This window comes from Dermacentor variabilis, unplaced genomic scaffold (assembly GCF_050947875.1).
Source record: "Dermacentor variabilis isolate Ectoservices unplaced genomic scaffold, ASM5094787v1 scaffold_14, whole genome shotgun sequence".
NCBI lineage: Eukaryota > Metazoa > Arthropoda > Arachnida > Ixodida > Ixodidae > Dermacentor > Dermacentor variabilis.
Genome location: NW_027460302.1, coordinates 6872141 through 6893341, shown reverse-complemented (window position 1 = coordinate 6893341; position 21201 = coordinate 6872141). Strand labels below are relative to the sequence as shown.

Genomic DNA, 21201 nt, shown 5'->3' with positions numbered 1-21201 from the left:
GTTAACGACCTTTTATGTTCCATTAGCCTCTGATTGATAAACCATCCCATTTGCCCTACGTAGAACTGGCCACAGCTAAGGGGAATTTTATACACCACACCCATACGACAGTCAGTAAAACTGTTGTTCTTATTGTGCTTCACTGGACAAATATCTGTTCGTTTTTTTCCTTTTACCGGCTCCTCTTTATTCTGCACGGCAGCGCATATCTTACCTAGCTTATTGGGAGCAGTGAAAGCAACATTAACATCATATCTACTAGCAACTTTTTTAAGCCTGTGCGAGACTGAATGAATATACGGAATAGCCACTACTCTTTTTTTGCTATTACTGTTTTCTGTAATCATGTCCGTCCCTCTCGAAACCGACTTCTTTGCGCAGGTCCGGCGCAGCGGTAGCCACTGTGGCAGAGCACCTAAAGAAGTCGGTTTCGAGAGGGACGGACATGATTACAGAAAACAGTAATAGCAAAAAAAGAGTAGTGGCTATTCCGTATATTCATTCAGTCTCGCACAGGCTTAAAAAAGTTGCTAGTAGATATGATGTTAATGTTGCTTTCACTGCTCCCAATAAGCTAGGTAAGATATGCGCTGCCGTGCAGAATAAAGAGGAGCGGGTAAAAGGAAAAAAACAAACAGATATTTGTCCAGTAAAGCACAATAAGAACAACAGTTTTACTGACTGTCGTATGGGTGTGGTTTATAAAATTCCCCTTAGCTGTGGCCAGTTCTACGTAGGGCAAATGGGACGGTGCATCAATCAGAGGCTAATGGAACATAAAAGGTCGTTAACCGGTGGATCTCCTTCTAATCTTTCGCTACATTGCCGAGATTGTAACTGCACGCCAGAGTTAGATGAATGCGCGATATTGTACAGGCATAAGAATAAAGATACGCGTCTTATGGTAGAGGCATGGCATATCTATAATGGTGGAAGTGCGTGCGTGAGTCAGCCTTCATTTCCTTTACATATGGAGGAGATTAAGTGCCTTAACAGCAATCTCTCACGTAGACCGGCACGTGTACCCGATTGACACGTGGTGTTACCATTCCTGAGCATGCGCAGATGAGTTTTGCGTCTTCTTTCTTTTTTTTGCCTCAGTGCTCCCTTCAGTTGATAGTCGGCATTCGTGTTGTCCACTTCTTTACTCTTGTGTCCTGTCTGCACGCCTCACTTTTATTTGCATAATGAACAAAGCCTGCTTGGCAGCAGACGGGCGAATGCGCACGGGGGGAAAATGGAACCTTCTTAAGCACCTGCTCGATGATAAACAGACCAAGGGTAATCAGAGACTCGCCGTAGATAGACTAGTACATAAGCAAAAACAGGAGGGTCATTGCGATGTGTCCGTTCTCCGAGACCTGGCAATGAAGTATCTTCGGGTAGGGAAGGATGAACTACGGGAATGCCCTGAGTACGTGGGGGAGGACGCCCCAAAGCTTGATGATCCGTTTTCTGAGGCAGATATTAGGGAGGTGCTCCACAATCTCAATGGCAGGTCGGCCCCTGGGCCGGATGGCATAACCAGCCGGGTTTTGAGGAACCTGGACGACCGGTCCATTAGCACCATTGCAAAGGAAATCAACAAGGTATGGGAGGAAGGTAGTGTTCCGGACTCGTGGAAGCAGGCGACGGTGGTACTGATTCCTAAGCCTGGAAAGCCCCCAAGCCTGGACAACCTCCGGCCCATTTCGCTCACGTCATGTATAGGTAAGGTTGCCGAGCACGGTATACATAACAGGATCTCAAAACACATAGAGCGCGAGGGGTTGTTCTCGTACAATATGGTAGGGTTTAGACCATCTCTTTCCCCGCAGGATGTCCTGCTACTGCTAAAAAGACAGGTTATTGACAACAGGACTAGAGACGTCAGGGACATTCTTACACTAGACTTGCACAAAGCCTTCGACACCGTGTCGCGCGACTTCATTTTAAGTTAGATTTCGGCATTGAACTTGGGAGGTAGATTTTTCGCGTTTGTGGAGTCCTTCCTGAGGGGCAGGACGGCTGTCGTCAAGGTGAAGCAGACCAAATCAGAACCATTCTCGCTAGGAAACAGGCATGCCACAAGGGGTGGTGATCTCCCCCCTCCTGTTTAACATTGCAATGCACGGATTCTCGAAGCGGCTGGTCGCCGTACCAAACGTGGGACACACGCTGTACGCCGACGACATTACAATCTGGTGTCCGGGAGGCTCGGAGGCGGCCGTGGCACAGGCGCTCCAGGAGGCCTTGGACGTGACCCAGTCCTTCCTGGAGGGCACGGGTCTCCAACTCTCCCCGACCAAGTCAGAGCTCATGTTATACAGACCGGCAAGGCAGGGGGTTCGGGGGCTCGTGCCGCTCGAGCAGATTCCCATAGATGTCTATACGCGGGATGGTCAGAAGATCCCCAGGGTTAATTCGATTAGAATTCTAGGATTGTTGCTCAATGCCAGAGGCTGTAATGCCAAAACCATTGTGCATCTGACTGCCAAAACCGAGAATATTCTCAGATTAATCATAAGAGTCTCCAATAAGAAGGGGGGCCTAGGCGAGGACAACCTACTTAGGGTGCATCAAGCTTTTCTTATGAGCCACATCAACTGTGTGGTCTCGGCCCTGCAGTGGACTAAGACTGAAAGGGAGAAGCTTGACACAATGCGGAAAAGCGTCAAGAAGGTACTGGGTATTCCGATCACGGCGAGCACGTACAGGCTAATGCAGCTCGGTGTTCATAACACCACCCTTGAACTCATAGAGGCGCAACGAGCGGCGCAGATCACGAGGTTTTCGGGCTCCTCTTGGAGGTGGCGCCTCTTGGAGGTGGCGCCTCTTGGAGGCGGCGAGCTTGCAGCCGCGTTACAGTCACAGCGAGGCGGTTCAGCTGGACGAGAACTCCAGAGGGACTTACGTCGTCGGTCCCTTCCCTAGAAACGTTCACCCACAGCATAATGCGGGCAGGCGAGCAGCTCGTGCCAGGGCGATAATGAAGAAAACGGTCGGCATGGAAGCCTTCATGGACGCAGCTCAATATGGGTGCTCCGGTAAATTCACGGTCACGGTGGTCAGCAAAAAGGGCGAGCTCCTATCTGCGGCCTCGGTAGGCGCTGTGACGGCCAATGTGGCAGAACAGGTGGCGGCTGCGCTGGCGATGCAGGATTCAAAAAGGCCGTATATCTACAGTGACTCACGCGTGGCCGTCAGGGCTTTCGCTTCGGGAATGGTTGCGAGACAGGTGGAGGCAATTCTGAAAAGCAAGTCCAGAACTAATTGTGACCCCGTGCATTATATTATATGGTTCCCCGCTCACATGGGCGACAACATGCTGCCGGGCCGCCCGAACCCAAATGAGATTGCTCACTGCCGTGCGCGAGAATTAATGTGCCGCAACGGCAGTGGGGCTACATTGGATCCGGAGGAGCTCGGCCACAGCGATCCCTTATTAACCTTTCATGAGATCGTCTCCCATTATAAAGAGGAACACAGGCGCTTCCCGCCTCCACACCCGAATCAATGCAGATCTCAATCGATCACGCTTAGGATGCTTCAGACGAGGTCATATCCCTCGCGAGGTTTCTTGAGCAGGATTTACCCAGAAACTGACCCACAGTGCCCGGATTGTGGGGAGGTTAGCACTCTACCTCATATGCTCTGGCAGTGTCCTGCGTTACTGGATACGTCCTTCACCAGCGAACGGGACTGGGACGAGGCCACATCTAGTAACGAACTCAAGCTCCAGTCCATGGCCGTCCAGAGGGCCCGTGAAAGAGCGGAGAGGCTAGGCCTCCCGATTCCAACATGGGAGCAGCCAGCGGTGAGCTGGGGGCCCCAACGAGTCTCCGCCGGCTAGTCCCTCAGGACCTCAATAAAAGTTCATTGTCTGTCTGTCTCACCTTAATTTTCTCTTCTTATAATCAATGTATTGTTACCATGAATGAACAGAAATACAGTTCAGTTTTTAAGGATTACTTTATCTGTCTAAACTGACTTCATGTTAGCCGTTAGTGGCCTTTTCCCCAATTAAATTTTTTCTTAGCACTAGAAATATGCTCATTTTCGGTGATAGCATGCACTAGTTGGAATCAGTTGGCTCAGGACAAGGGTAATTGGAGATTGCAGGGAGAGGCCTTCATCCTGCAGTGAACATAAAATTGGCTGATGATGAATGAATGATGATGATGACACTTTAACATTTTATTCCAGAATGTAGTAGTCGCAATGTATACCGTGACACCATATTTTCAATACTACAGGTCACACCACTGTTATTCGAGAGGGAAGAGAGGCTCACCCGGAAAACTGTCTTTCTTCGATGTCTATCGCTGTTGAGTTGGCTCAGCTACTTCTGTGCAACCATGCCCTGCTTTAGTACCACCTTACAATAGAGCCCTTTACTTAACCTTGACCTTACTTTGTAGGCTGCACTACTTTCTGCAATGGCCCACATTTTTAGACTGCACTATCTCCAGGATCAGCCCACACGCTTTGTTGAGTATAGCCACAATTCTGGTTCCAGTTTTAGGTGCGCGCAGTTTGAACAAGCGCATCCGAGTGTCATTTTGGTCTTTTTTCGCTAATTGTACATTATTACTGTTTCATGCATAGTTCTTGGTGCATGTCTATTTCATTCCAAACTTCATTTTGATGACTTTTTCGTTGTCAACGGCCTTATATAGACTAATTTGATGGCACAAAAGTGGTTGATCTCAACACACCTTACCTTCAAAAAAGACGTCTTCAAAAAACGCCTTGTCTTCAAAAACTTGGGTAGACACACTGAAGGTATTTGAGTACTGTACTGTTAGCTAGAGAAGGTATAGAAAGCACATCAAGCAATAGAATGAACAAAGCAACAGCCAAGATTCTTCATTTGTTTTGCCGACTCAGGCCCAGCAAACATTAACAGACGTCTCTTTGTAGCTTCAAGCAACCCATCACACGACTAGCTTTGGATTTACATGGCGGGCATGACAGTGTCATGTCCCGGTTGCATATGTTGGAGATTCATACAAAAGAAGACAAAGAATACTTGCTAACACTCCTGGCACATGCCCTTATTCTTCACTTTATGCTACAATAAACACCGAACGAGGAGTAGAAGGGTCTGCGACTTCTGTCATTTCTAAAAGTATGGTGCTGAAAACATTACTTCCAACAACGACGACCTCACTGAAGGGGACCTCTGAAGAAGCTGCCCTCACAAAGATTGACTCAGCTACGTCCACTAATGTCCACACCTGGCACCTTCTACCACTACTATCCGACCCTGGAACAGCAACTAGGCCTACAATCTGCGCTCACTGCAAATACCGCCACGAGCCTATGCAAGAATGGATCGCCGTAAGAGGAAGCGGAGTGCACTGCAGGCCGGCGTGACAAAAGTCAACAACGACCTCACCTTGCTAATCTCATATGCTCAACGACTGTTGGAAAGCTGCAAGAGAACTTGAACATTCTACTAATGAAAGAGGGAGCTCTATGAGAATTAGATAGCACAATTGAACAATTGGTAGAGGACGAGCAATTTGAATCAGAACTCGAAAGCGTGGGCCTCTACTAATCTATATGTTTGGCAAAGTCTAAATTTATCAGACATATAGAAGAAATGCAAAAATCAATAAGCGATACTCAAGCACTTGGGCTAAGCAGTGAATGCAAAATTTGTGGACAGAACAGAGAATTTTGAGCTACTATGAAGCTTCAAAAACTGGAGATCAACAAATTCAATGAAAGTGTTCAAAGCTGGTGCTCTTTTGGGACCAGTACGAGTGTTCTATACACAAAAACTGAGCATATGTCCAGTGTTGATGTATTTAAGTACAGTGAACTCTTGTTAAGACGAACTCAGTCTAGCTGAATTCTCACATATAACGAACAAGATGGGAACATTTGTTTCGTTTTCCACAGACTCAATGCAAAAAAAATCCGCTTAAGACGAACCGACTCAAACGTGCTCTTCGGTTAAGACGAACATTCGGAGTGACCACCACCACTACTGATCCCGGAGGCTAGGGTGCCTCGATGCGCTGCACCCAAGGGCGCGCAAGTGGAGGCACCATACTGGAGGCCTGCAATGCACATCGCCCATAGACGGAGGCAAAAGCAAGAGGAGGAAACAGTGACGTTTCACTTCGTCAATGCGAGTGACGCGCAAGCGTAAAGGTGCTATAGCACATACAAAGCATTCGGCCCTTGGTGCGCCTAGATTGTCCGCATCGCAGAATGTATGCAAGACAGGGATCATGCAGCCGTGCCAACAGAGCAGCCGCCAGAGTAGAATGTCCCCTTGTAAACATTCGCTTACTAACAAAACGACAAGCATGGTGTAAGCGCGTAGCTGCAAACATGAACACATCACTCGATGACCACAGACGCTCGCTGTCAAAACGCTGGCATGAGGAATCGCAGCAGTAGCAGTGAGCGAAGTTACCTTCGCACTGTCTATCACTTCAATACAAATTGAGCAGTGAGAACACAGTGCACGTAAAGCTATGAGCCATCAGCCCACCTAGACTGTGTCCCTAAAGCAGATCACGTTTGAAATATAAAGCCCGCAAGACCGCACGCGGCCAATGTACAACGCCCTCCTCAGGTGCCATGCGCATGACGGAAGACAGTGCGCTTCCTCCCTTCCCCCTTTTGCTCCTTTGCGCATGCGAGATTGAGCAGTCATCGTCGGCTCACTGTCACGCTTTCACTCATACACACAGCGTATCCCGTGCGAGGACGATGTTATCACGAGACGAACCCGGTACATCCATATCACAAACGAAACCTCTAGCAACTGCCAGAAGAGTTCAACACAGCGCACCTCCGCCTACCTTTCTCCTCCGCGATGCTTGGCGCTGAGAAAATGTACGTAACGCAAACATCACAACGAGGTTCTACTGTATTTGAAGAGCTACCGTATTTGAAGGCAAGGCAGAAGACAACGTAACTGGTCTATCACTGACAGAGAGCAATTATGAAATTGCTGTAGACATGCTCAAAGAATGTTTTGGAAGCAAGGAAGTTGCCGTGAATGATTACACGAGTGAACTGCTTCATTTAAAGCCTGTGGTTTCAGCTGACCGCGTGATTTCTTTGAGACTTCTTTATGATGAAATATTCAAGAATGTTTGAAGTCCTGAGGCCCTACGTGTAAAGCAGGAAGAGTACAGCACCCTTTTGAAGGTTGCTGTAGAAAGGTGTCTACCACCGGAGACTGTGCTTCGCTATTGCCAAAACAAGTCCAACAATGTAGATGAAAGTAGCAGTTTTCCTGAGCTTATGTTTTTGAAGAGGGAAGTGACTAACAGACTAGAAGCTTTCCAAATTGCTACGAGATTTTCAGGCCAGAAATTCAAGGCAAACAAGACGGAACTTACTCCACGCCGTGGAGCCTCAGCTGCTGTGTTAATAACCATGTGACACTTCCAAAATTATGCAACTCGTGGCACCCATGGCAACCACAAAAAGGAATGTCTGAAAGACAGCAGCTCAGTATGACCCATACAGCTTTCTTTTTGCATTCACAGTGAAAGCCAAATTAATTTTCCAACAGTTGTGGAAGAAAAAGCTGCATTTGGATGACCACCTTCCAGTTGAAATTTGTGGCTCTTGGGGAAGATGGTGCAAAGATCTTCATCTTTTGAACGTGATACATGTCGCAAGTATAATCAATGCTGCAGAACTGTCGTGCAAGCCCATCTTCCATGTTTTTTTCAGATGCCAGCACATTAGTATATTGAGCTAGCCGCAGTTTATGCATGAACAGAGGCAGAGAATTCAGAAATAACGACTGGTGATCGTGAAATCAAGAATGGCACCACTGAAAAGGTTAACGCTTCGGCAATTAGAACCATTGGGAGCTCCTATGGCAGCACGACTCATGCAGACCGTGCATAGAGGCACATCGACAGACTATGAAACGCACTTGTGGTCTGACCCAATGGCTGTACTTGGGTGGATAAATTTACTCTGATAAATGGAAGCCTTTCGTATCGAACAGGGCAAAGGAAATACAAGTCCCAAGTTTACCAGGTCAATGGTGATATTCTCCATCAGAACATATCCCAGCAGACTGACAAGAGTCTTCAAGAAAGCACACTTTGGTGGAATGGACCTGAGTGGCTGATTAAGAAAGCCTTGTTTTGGCCAATTGAAATTTTCAAGGCTCCTGAGAAAACTGGAGAAGAAACAAGAATATTACAAGTGACAACCAAGAATACATCTCCTTTGCTCGGCCTCTCCCGCATTAACAATCTTACCCAATCCCAATGGCTTGGACATCACTGCTTGGATTTCGGAAGCAAGGATAACAGGGCCACTGTTAACGATTGAGACAGAAAGAGCAAAGAAATTTTGGATCTCTAAGATACAAGAAATTACGTTTGACAAAGGTTATTCATCTAATACAATCGCAATGAAAGTTGCTCTTTACAAAGATGAAAACAATTTGATCACAGTGGGCGGAAGAGTTGAGAATTCACGAATGACAAGAAGCATCCTATCGTTCTTCTGGTAGAGCAAGAATTCACGAAACAAGTCAGAAAAAGAGAACGCCGACGCCTTCTACATACTGGAATCCTTGACCACCAACTCAATTAAGACAGAACTACTGGATCATTAGAGGTTGACAAATGGTGAAAGAAATTATTGGTCATTGCAGCGTATGCAGAAGACTTGCAGCTGAACCAATGAGTGAACCGTTTGCACCTCTACCCAAAGATAGACTGACAGAATGCAAACCATTTTCCACTGCAGGCATAGACTTTGCAAGTCCAATGTACTAGTACCATGCAACTACTTCCAGCCCAATGCTAGAATATGTTGTTATCTTTACTTGTGCTGTTGTACAGGCAATTCACCTCGAACTTGTATCCCGCCTCAGTACGGCAGACTTTTTAGTTGCATTCAGACGGTTCACAGCAAGACAAGGTCTCTCTGCAGGACAGTATTCCGACAACTGTCTCACATTCAAAAGAGCAGCAAAAGAACTAAAGGAAATCAGGGAGCCAGTTCGAGATGAACGTGTGCTGCAATACTTCAGAGAACAAAGGATTAAGTGGAAGTTTATAGCAGGACGTTCACCATGGCGGTGCGGTTTCTGGGAACTACTCATACACACAGTCAAGGTAGTGCTACGAAAATCTTTACAACTTTTCTGAACTTTGTTGAATTAGAGATTGTACTGACAGAGTTGAATCACTGGTAAACTCGCACCCATTGACAACAGTATCGACTCAGCTGGAAGAGCTGCCACTTACACCAGCTCATTTTCTGATCAACCGAAGGCTAATCTCCATTCCTGACAACAGTACTACGGAGAAGGAGCCAAATTCTACAAAAGAATGAAGGGACGATGGAGACAAAAAAAAAAAAAGAAGAAGAATAAGCTTGTCTCGATGCCTTCTGGAAGAGATGGCGCATAGAATATTGTTACATTGCAGAAGTCGCATATAAAGATATATTTACAATATTTAGAAGAGAGATAACGACAACATGGCTGTCGTGTCATCTAATCGTCTATCAGCTATTTTTGCCATTTTCCAACGTGCCGGCCTGCAGTTGAACTCATCCAAGTGCCACTTAGGACATCGCCAAATTACCGTTCTTGGACATCTCATCAGTGCCGCTGGCATTCAACCCAACCCTGACGAGGTTTACACTGTCCTGAACTTTCCTGTTCAGTCTTCCACTGCAGACGTAGAAGCTTTGTTGGGCTACGCTCATATTTCATTGTTTTATCAAAAATTTTGCCAAAACTGCATGCCTACTCATCGACTTAAGAAGGATGTTGCTTTCACGTGGGGCCTTGCTCAGACCAAAGCCTTCTCCGCCCTTGTTCACTTGCAAACGGCTCCCCCATTGCTGGCTCACTGTGATCTGTCTGCCGTCACTGAACTTCCCACAGATGCCAGTGGCCATGGAATTGGGGCTGCACTTGTTCAATGGCAGCATAACACAGAGCACGTAATTGCATACGCCAGCTGCCTCCTGTCACCCGCCGAGAGGAATTTTTCAGTTCCAGAACAGGAGTGCCTGGCTTTAGTTTGGGCAGTCACCAAATTCTGCCCCTACTTGTACGGCCGCACATTTTTTCGTGGTTACCGATCACCACGCCTTGTGCTGGCTCTCCTTGCTTAAAGACCCCACTGGACGATTGGGTAGATGGGTGCTACGGCTCCAAGAATATTAATTTGCTGTTTTATACAAGTTGGGCTGTTTGCACAAGGATGCCGACTGTCGACTGCTGACTGTCCTGTCAACTGCCCTGAATATGATGCGCATGACCCCCAACTCTTGTGTCCGGGTCATCTGCACGACATCCGCACTGAACAACGGCATGATGACTGCTTACGTGTTATCAATCGTCTCGATTCTATACATCCGGAGCCCATGCTGCGCATGTTAGTGCTCCGCGATGACATTTTCCATAGTTACAGCTTATACCATGAAGTACCAAAACTTTTACTCGTTGTGCAATGCCAGCTCCAGACATCAGTTTTTGAGCAGTTGCATGACGCCCCTACTGCAGGCCACGTCGGCATTTCGCAAACTTATGAATGAGTATGGTGCCGCTTCTACTGGCCAGGCCTTTAACGCTCTGAATTGCTACGTTGCAGCCTGTGTGCTCTGTCAGCGCCACAAAAAAACCTGCTGTGCTGGCCGCTGCACGCCTTCACCCCATCGATGTGCTCTCAGAACCATTCTTTCGCATCAGCCTTGATCCTCTCAGCCCTCTTCAAACATCGAAATATGGCAATAAGTGGGTCATTGTCGCAACTGATTACATGACCCAGTACGCAATTATGCGAGCTCTGCGCACAAGCTGTTCAAATGAGGTGGCAGATTTCCTTTTACAGACATCCTCCTCCATCACGGCGCACCCTGGCAGCTCTTCACTGAGCGCAGCTGCACTTTCTTGTCCTGAGTAGTTGAAGACCTACTTCGCTCCTGTTCTGCCGAGCACAAGCTTTCCACTGACTACCACCCACAGACAAACGAACTGATGGAGCGGCTCAATCGCAAGTTGACAGGAATGCCGTCTATGTAAATTTCCGACAACCACAGTGATTGGGACAGCATGTTACCCTTTGTGACCTTCGCCTATGATTCGTCCCGCCGGGAGATCACTGGCTTTTCAACCTTTTACCTTCTGTTCAGGCGCCACCCATTTTTGCCCTTTGACGCGCTGCTTCATTTGTCGACGAACACTCCCACTGAATATGCTCAAGACATCTTCACCCGAGCTCATACAGCATGCCAGATTGCTGGCTCCCAGCTCACTGAGTCTAAGGTCATGCAAAAGACCCGGTACGACAGGCAACATCAGGACGTTCGATTTTCCTCCTGGCTCCGTTGTCTTCCTATGGACTGGACGCCATGTCACTGCGTCGGCTTGTGTGAAAAGCTGCTGCCTTGCTACACAGGCCCCTACACAATACTGCATCAGCTTGGTGATGTGAATGACGAGATCGCTCCGCTGGACTAACGTGTCCCCATGGATGTTGTGCATGTGTCACAGCTGAAGCATTACTTTGCCGCGAGTTCACCTCCCTTATAGTAAGCACCGCGATGGCGCCTTTACAGGTGGGGTTATGTTACAGCGCCAGTCAGAAGAAGACGATTAGACGTGTAGAGGTGGAATCAGTCTCGACAGCCGTCTTGCTTATGCATCGTTGTCTCTCTTGTAAATATTGTAAATACATATTTGCATGAGACTTCTGCAACGTAACAATATATTTTGCAGCTACTATCAGCTCAATACGTCAACGGCACTTCTTGCAGTACAGCAAAAGTAGGCAACGTCATTCTTATTATGGACGAAAAAAATTCCACAACTTTTGTGGGACCTGGCTGTAATCAAGGAAATTTCCTGGTCATAATAATTATGTTAGTCGATGTCTCTTGAAAAAGTCTGACAAAAATAAATATGTCGGACTGTGCAGCATCTCTACCACTTGCAGGCTTCAAACTAACCAGTGTGCCGGTGAGAAGGTGCTTGAGATTCACATAAAAGAAGACAAAGAATACTTTTTAACGCTCCTGGCGCATGTCCTTCACTTTACTGTTACAATAAACACCGAGCGTGGAGTGGAAGAGTCTGCGATTTCTGTTTTTCCTTAAAGCATGCATTTGCACACAGATGGTGGATGAACAAGGAGACGGAAGGCGGGAAGGTGTTGTGCGAGCTTGCCGCAACCCACCATATTTCAGAATCTTTTACAGGTGACAAATCACGCTGAACCTGACAATGAAATGTCGCGCATGGCATCTGCTCTTTACCAGCACTCCTGGCTATGCCTGGAGTGGTGATGGAGTCACATGATGCGTGGTCCTTTCGTCTGTCACAAAGGTTGGCCTTGCGATAACCACCTGATGTAAAGTTGACATAGCTCTGCTGTATTTTGGAGCGAAACTGAAAAGCAGACCTTTCTATGCAATAAAAGATTGCTGAAATACCCAGGTCCACTATTTAACTGATAATTTCATTGGTGTTCAGTACAATAGAATATCACTAATTCATTAGCTTCAGAGGGGGGGAAAAAAGACTTCAATAGACATCCTATTGATAAAAAATTATTTTCCAGACTTTCACACACTACAACTGAGCTGGCTGTAATCGGCATTGGCATGCTCATCAGGAGTTCCTCTTAATAAGAGTAGACTGTACTCTATACATATCTTGATTTCTGTGAGCCTAAGTTACCGATAGCTTGCTAGATTCTTGTTACACAATGCTAGGAGACTTGAGCATGTGAAGCAACACATTTCTTGCTCAAAATTTGCAAGCATTAGATTAAGAGAAAAATTTTCTGATACTCAGTTCGATATTTCGATTCTTTTTTCTTGATTCCATTCTGTATCTGATTTGAAATTTACTATTCCGTATCTGCACACCACTAGTTATGTCAGACTGCATATTATTTGCGCCACTGTGTACTGGCCATAGGCGATGCACAATGTTTCGGTCATGATTGCAAGCAGTGCACTGCGTCACTCCGTTCCTTAGGTAGCAAACAAGTTCAGACATGTGCCTTCCATGTAATAATTAAATCACATTGTGTGACAAATTTACATTTCACATCTAATTACACAATGCATTCCAATCTCTTTCATAACTGACACTATTTTTTTGGTTCGCAAATGTGAGCAGTGCGAGGAGTCCCTCCTGCTTGCCAGTTGAAATGGAGCGTAGCCTTGAGGAGGTGTGACAGCACTCACTGCAGGTGGGCTCAGCCAACTTGAGCCTCTCGGTGAGGCAGTGCAGCTGCAGTGGGGTGGTGCAGAAGCGGGAGTCACCAGCCAGGGTCTGCTCGCCCGTCTCAAACAGCTGCTCAGCCAAGTCGGCTACAACAGTGCGCACCTCCTGGACCACAAACACAACACAGCCACCACTGTGACACAAGGCAATCAAAATAACCTGAACGGTTCAAAACTGCAAGGAAAAGCCTAGATGGGAGACAAGGAACCAGCAGCATTCTTGTGCTATCTCCCTAAGGTTCTCTGTTTGCAGTGCAGATGCTAAACAGTGTACTAACATCTTTGATGTCATTATTTTGTGATAAATGAAAGTCTGAGCCCTCTAAGCATTAGAAAAAAATGCTGGCAAGCTCCAACGCTAATTCTAAACAACTCGACAATATTTGTTTGTATGACTCACTTTCAGTTTTGATAATCAGCCGATGCATGTGTCATGACATGACTCCATGGTTGGCTTCGTTCCTGTGATTGCTGTGGCTGCCCCACATGAGCATAGGCATAAGACATGCATGTAGCACTTGTGTTTGTTTATTAAGGTGAAAGCCTTAAGTGTCTATGTTGGCTTTGACCTTGGCAAAACTGCCCCGCGACGGAAAATGGCCGACGTCGGCAAGAGTAAAAACACGTCAACAAATGCTCGGATTGAAGTTGCATTTCTTAGGGAGTTTCCTGCAAACAAAGCAAATTAGTGGCTTTGAAAATAAAATGTGGTACATTTCAAAGTCTGGGTGGGATTCGACGCCGGGCCTTCAGGGTGCAAGAGAAGCACACTTCCCTGAAGGCACGGCTGCCCCCCCCCCGGTTCTGACTTACTAAAGGTGTGCCTAGTGTGTGCATGATTGCACAAGTCACAGGGACACACTCAAGCCACTGCTCGCACGTTTGTCATCATCGTCTTCTTCCCCACATCATGCCAGCATTTGCGAGGACATGTAATGCATAGGGTGGATAATCAGTGGTCTGTTATGGTATTATAGTCACAGAATAGGTGCCAAGAGAAGGAAAGCGCAGTCAATGACGGCAATCGGAGATCACTGGGAGAGGCCTTTGTCCTACAGTCAGCCAATGACTGCAGGAAACCCCCCCCCCCCTTCGTTTCCCACGGAACAAAGTTTCAGGAGGTAGGCTCTGAAAGAATGACATGGATGAAAGGGAAAGTCCGAAGGGGGAGAAGGGGGTTGTCATGTCACCGTACCTAAAACAAGTTCATCCAGTTTGCCCATGACCACTGTCGTGTCTATAGCAGCAGCATTTGGTTGCCTTCTTATGTCACCTTTTCTCTATCCCTTCCCTCCCTCCCTTGTGTGAGAACTGCGAGCAATGAGTGGCAAGGCTGTTAATCACTCATTTCATGACTGCATCAGTTCTACCCATTCTCTGCCTCCCCTTCCTCCCTCTACCATTCTATTTAGCTTCTCTCTGGACTTGGGTATAGTAGAAAGGTAAGCTCTGCAATTTCTAGTGGTTTTGCGGGGGGGTCACGGATAATTACAGCTGCCAAGAACCCAATATGACGATCAATGCCCAGGGAGCTCCAGAGCGCATTTTCCATATTCGATGCGGCGCAAAGGTTCAAACGAGTTTCCCTAGTCTTCTTTCCTCTCTGCCACGCTCATTGCATGTACATACACACTCTGAACCACCCCTGTGGTGGGCAAACTTTCGAGAAAAAAAAAAGCTTCGCTTTAAAAGAACGCCGATTTGCGCACAGCAAAATATATCAGTGAGAGGGGTGCTGGGTCAGGGAAGCTAAGAAACCGCAACAAAAGATAGGTGGGAAGGCAGGTAGGAGAATGGCCTCGAAATCCACGCAGAAACAGAAATATAGAAATGTTAGCAGCCGCCGCGCCGCTCACCAAACCGGTGAATGTTGCAGAGTGTGAAAGTGACTAACAGAAAAAATTGTTAAGGGGAGTCGAGTGATGGATCTGAGGAAAGGGGACACGCATAAAAGGCATCAAGTACGAAGTTGGCAGAGAATTATGGACATAGGGAGAGCGTCTCGTAACTGCTCGATCGCTCAACACCAGGCAGCCATGGCCAGTCACCTAGCTGAAGCTCACCTAGCACGTGCTGCTTGCTGCAGAGAGCCTATCAACCTAACTAAACCCATCGGCCGGGTCTCAGGAAACATGATGCTTTCAAATCTTTCAGAGCTATTGGCCCTTGTGTTACTGCAAACAACGGCTGCCGTAATTTCCACAAAGGCTTCTAAACAGCATGCAACCCTGCTTCGGACTATCTCCCTCATCAGTCCCCTAGTGTGACCAAATAACAATATGCGTCGTGTAATGACTGCAATACCATGATCGCATGTTACTTCCAAACATCTCTTATAACAAGTCAGACAGCAGGTCACCAAAAGTGAGTGAAACTTGGATCATATGATATTGAAACGTGCAAGCAGAGTTTGGATGAACAGGAGGACGAAGCTGCTTTGCTGGCTTTTGTGCAGCACTGTGAACTGCTTTTGCTGAGCGATACCTTTGCATAAAAAAATTATGGGGTTTTCAATGCTAAAACAATTTTATTATGAGGCATGCCGTAGTGGGGGACTTCGAAAATTTGGACCACCTGAGGTTCTTTAATGTGCACCTAAATCTAAGCACACGGGTGTTTTCACATTTCGCCCTCACCGAAATGCAGCCGCCATGATCGGGATTTGATCCCGCAAGCTCGTGTTAAGCAGCCCAACACCATAGCCACTGAGCAACCACAGCAGGTGAAACTTTTGCCTTCTTCATCTTGTAAATAAACATGATCCATTGTCACAATTGTGGTGGCAGGTGCGGGGTAAGCCAGCTACTACCTAGTGCTACCTGAGGGACACCGTCTGCCAACGATGAAAGCCCAACAGTACGAGGTTCGCCGCAGCCGTTCACTTGCAGGCTTGGCACTACTACCTCAAGAAATGATTGGTGATTGATTGATGATTGATGTTTAATGGCGCAAGGGCATATAAGGCCAAAGAGCGCCAGGACATGTGTTTTTGTTTAGTAAAATTGTGGGTTTGGTACTATGACGTAAAATAGAGGCTGTATAGAGGCCTACACGTAAGACAAATCTATAAATACTAGTGAATGAATTCTAAAATTATGAAGAGAAATATAAAGTCTTAAATGCATTGGTTATAGGCACACATGGTAAATTGTTGCAGATTGACCGAGTCCCTTGCTGTACAATTCTTGCTCACGCAAGAAGTGCAAGAGAGCTCAGACATACTTATGTGCATCAGATTGTACTTCATCTGTGAGGCACAATCCGATGGTTAGCATGGAATGAGATGATATCTAGAAAGTTAGCTTGAGCAAGATAATTAAGCACTCTTTTAAAGTTAAAAAGAGCCTCCTCTGATAAGAACATCGAGGGATGGGGTGGTATATGGTGTGTGTAGAGTTCCTTAAAATGAGCTGCTCGCTCTTAGTGAAGTTCGGGACATTGAATGAGGACATGTAGGACGGTTAAGTTCTCACCGCAGCTTGTGCATGTCGGTGGGTCAGTTGCAGTCAATAGGTGTTTGTTTGTGCCATAAGTGTGTCCTATTCTGAGTCGTGCTAGGGTGACTTCGGTGTGTCTATCAAGCTTCAGTGGGAAAGGTTTGGTTAATCGCGGTTTAAGCAGGTGCAGGTTATTTTCCACTTGCTTGTCCCACTCATCTTGCCAATGGTTATGAAGCACCTTTCGTACCGCAGCTTTCATATCTACACCAGGTACCCAGCTTACATCAATAATATCCCGATGAGCCGCTTGTCCAGCATTTTTGCCTGCCATTTCATTGCCTGCGATCCCAGAGTGTCCTGGCACCCAGCATACAAGACCAAGGTTTTGTTTATATGCCACATGAATGTGTTTAAGGAGCATGTTTAATACAGGGTTTCGGCTTGCTTTGCCACAGGACAGGGCTGTGACAACGCTTAAGGAATCTGTGTATATTATGGACTTTTGTATGTCGAGCTGCACTATGTATTCAACAGTGATCAGGATACCGTACGCTTCGGCTGTAAAAATGCTGCTATGGTTATGCAAGGTTTTAGTGTTGGAAAAGTTTAGGCCATGGGCTCCACATGATACCGAAGTTGCAGACTTTGAAGCATCAGTGAGAAATTCCATCGATCTATACTTGTCTTCAAGGGCCAAGAAATGTTGCTGGATAAGGGCACTTCGACAACTCTTTTTGTTCAGTTCTGTAAAGGACAAGTCACAGGTAATTGTACATTGCTCCCAAGGTGGGATGGGTTCAGCATTGTCGCTTTCCTGTAGATCTGTGAAAACTACCCCGAGTTTTTCCGCAACAGATTTTACTGCCAACGGGAATGGCGGGGCGTGTGAAGGCCTGTTTAAGTACAATTGATTTGTGGACTGATCACTTATGAGTGCTTTGCATGGATGTTGTTTTAATGACATGATTCTTATTGCATAGGTGACTCCCAGATATGTACGTTGATAATTCAGCGGCCACTGATCCGATTCTGCATATAGACATTGGACGGGGCTCGTACCAAAGGCACCAAGAACTAGGCGGATACCAAAGTGATAGACAGGATCGAGTAGCTTAAGTGTTGTCTTTGAAGCCGACTGGTAAACAATGCATCCATAGTCTATGCGTGACAACACAAGGCTTTTAAAAAGAGATAGGAGGCAATACCTATCTGTTCCCCACGACTGATGAGATAAAATCTTTAAAAGGTTCATGGTTTTAAGACATTTCAGCTTCAATTGTTTTATATGCTGCATGAAGGTTAGCTTACTATCGAAGATTACACCTAGAAAATTTTTTTTCTTTTCTATTTATCAGGTTTTTCCCATGCATCGTAATACAAGGGTCAGGACATACCCCTCTACACCTGGAGAACAGCACACAGGAAGTCTTTTCTGCATTGAATCTAAACCCGTTTCCATCTGCCCATTTCGCGAGCCGGTTAACACTGAACTGTATTTGGCGTTCACATATGGACAGGTTGCAAGATTTAAAGCTGATTTGGATGTCGTCCACATAGACAGAATAAGACACCATTGGTGGTATAACAGAGCGGAGAGAGTTCATTTTGATTATAAAAAAGTGTGCAACTTAGTACTCCTCCCTGTGGTACTGTTTTCTTGAACAAAGGTGCGCGATAGTACATTGCCAATTCTTACGCGGAACTTTCTTTCAGATAAGTAATTTTGCAAAATATGCAGCATACTACCACAAATTCCATAGGACGACAGGTCTTGCAGAATACCGTGTCGCCAGGCAGTATCATCTGCCTTCTCAAGACCAAAGAATACAGATAGATAGTATTGGCAATATACAAATGCATCACGTATATATGATTCAAGGAGAACTAGATTATCGGTAGTAGACCTCACTCTTCGGAAGCCAGATTGGCGAGGGTCCCAATATATTATTATATTCCAAAAAAAAAAACACAAGGCGACGGTTAACCATCTTTTCAAATACTTTAAGTAAGCAGCTAATGAGTGCAATTAGTCTGTAACTATTAACTAAGGAAGGCTCTTTGCCGAGTTTGAGTATTGGCTGCTTCCAAGATGAATGTATATGACCAGTTGTGAAGATCTTATTGTAAAGACCTAAGACGCAGTTTAGGGTCTCATAAGGGAGATTCTTGATTATGCTGGCATGCTACTGACTTTTGGGCTATGATTGCCACACCACCTGAAGAAGAATTACCATTATTTCTATCTTTATGGAAAATTATGTACTGTCTTAAGAAGTTCTTGTGTGTAGACTTTAAATGTGTTTCTTGAACACAGAACAGTCGTGGCTGAAATTCCTCTAGTAGATCTTTGACCTCATCTAGATTATTAAATAGGCCTCTGGAATTCCACTGAATTATTTGAGTAGCCATATCGAGGAAAATTTTTGTTGTCTGTGTTCAAGAGCACATGTTAAAGATGAACAGCTACGTATACAAGGACGGTAACCGTTTAGGTTACCGGTCCCTTTCTTTGAGCAGTTACAGGTATTTTATTTCTTCTAGCGTGCTCGTGAGGGCGCTGATCTTTCGGCGTCGATGACGCCGGGTATTTTCCATCGACCTCCATAACCTTCTCGGAGGCGCTGGAAGATCGTGAACTAGGCCCTGAAACTCGCGTCCCAGGCCGTGGAGTTCGGATTAGTTTTGGGACCTGCGGAACGGAAGTCTGCAGGCCCACCTTTGATGTTGATGGAGTAGCACTTGCTACTGCCACCAAGGGGGCAGGCGGAGTGATTACCGGACCACTATGAGTGACCGCAGTAGACTCCTGAGGCATTTGTGATGCTGCCACCTGTCGCGCCACCTCGGAAAAGCTTGTGTCATCTAAGTACGAAAGACATTTTCTTGCTTCGTGAAATGTTATATTTTCTTTGACTTTTAGTGCAATTACTTCTTTTTCTTTCTTCCATTTAGGGCACGTCCTAGAGTAAGCTGGATGGCTTCCATCACAGTTCACGCAATGTGGAGATAAGTCACAAGTGTCTGATGGATGATCGTTCGAGCTGCATTTCGTACAAGTCTGCCTTCCTCGGCATGTCTGGGATCCGTGCCCATACCTCTGGCACTTAAAGCACCGTCGAGGATTTGGGATTTACAGCTTAACACATACTTTGATATAGCCTGCATCCAATGTACTAGGCAGCACACTAGTACCAAAGGTTAGTACAATGTGCTTTGTTGGAAGTTGTTCATTGTTCCTGCAGATTAGGATTCTTTCTACCTTGATCACATTTTGGTCCTGGAAACCTTCAAGCAGCTGTTCATTACTAAGGTCCATGAAGTCGTCTTCAGAGATTACTCCACGGCTCGTGTTCATGGTTCGATGTGCCGACACAGTTACTGCTACATCACCAATGCAATTCATGTCATTAATTTTATCATGTTGAGTTTTATCCTTCAATTCAAGGAGCAGATTTCCATTGAACATCTTTGTGGCATTGTAGCCAGGTTCGATAGTGTTTGCGAGGCATTTCGCCACCAAGAAGGGGGAGAATTTACGCACGCTCTTGGTGCCTTCACTGTGGATTACTTGGTACTTAGGGAAGTGTTCTTGATTGTTCTTCAAAAAAATCGAAACGTCGCATCGGTGCACTCTGTTTTTAGAGGACGATCAAGGGAAAGTGGTTTCCTTGAAGCCATATAGGAGTCTTGAGTTCGGCAGCAGCGCCAACTGCCCACCACCGAGCCCAACATGGGGATGGAGCAAGTCTTACGAGTAAGACAAGCCCTCGCCAGTTGTACGGTGCTACTATAACCCAATCTGGAGTACCCAAGGTTGGCCACCCACACAAGGTTAACCCTCGCTGCCAGGAAAGTCGGAAGTAAATAGAAGAGAGGAGAAGGCAGGAAAATTGAAAGGAAGAGAGAAAGACGAAAAATGGAGAGGGGGACAGGAAAAGGCAACTACCAATTTCCTCCGGATGGGTCAGTCCGGGGGTGCCGTCTTTGTGAAGCAGAGGCCAAAGAAGTGTGTTGCCTTGGCCGAGGGGCCTTAAAGGTCCAAACAACCGGCATCGGCTCAACTCCCAGGATCCCCTTTCCCCAGACACGGCTAAGCCGCACACGACTACACGTGAGAGGGTCCAACCCTTGTGTGCTCGGGTACGTGGTGTCGCAACACACCAAACGCCTGCTGACGCAGACGCCCCTGCGAGGGCGGACAGACAATGTTACAAACAGCGGTTTGAAGGACCAGTTGTACAGCCGTGCGCACTCAGAAGCAGGAGACCAGAAATACCATTTTGCCAACAGCACCCGTTAATTTACAGGGAAAGTAGCAGCAAAAGAAGAAACACAACATTAAAGCCTGGTGACATAACGCCGTGGGTGGGGCATCACCATAGGCTCCGCCTCCCTCCGTCGAATCGGAGGACGTTGAAGACAAATGAGAGATATAAATATTCCTCTCATGATATCTATGCTCCTGCTAGGTCTTCTTAAAAAATTATTTCGATCATATATTCCTGGGAGGTACAAAACTTGTCCGAAGGTG

The 21201-nt window shown here is 46.3% G+C and overlaps 1 protein-coding gene across 5 annotated transcripts in view; it reads right to left on the bottom strand.

Annotated features, from left to right (window-relative positions):
* LOC142567838 (nischarin-like) overlaps positions 1–21201 on the bottom strand; it is a 191586-nt gene that overhangs the window by 122726 nt on the left and 47659 nt on the right. For all 5 annotated transcript variants that reach the window (XM_075677991.1, XM_075677987.1, XM_075677989.1 and 2 more), the window contains one exon: positions 13192–13336. In XM_075677991.1, the coding sequence (XP_075534106.1) occupies positions 13192–13336 (145 nt within the window). The remainder of the gene's footprint in view (positions 1–13191; positions 13337–21201) is intronic.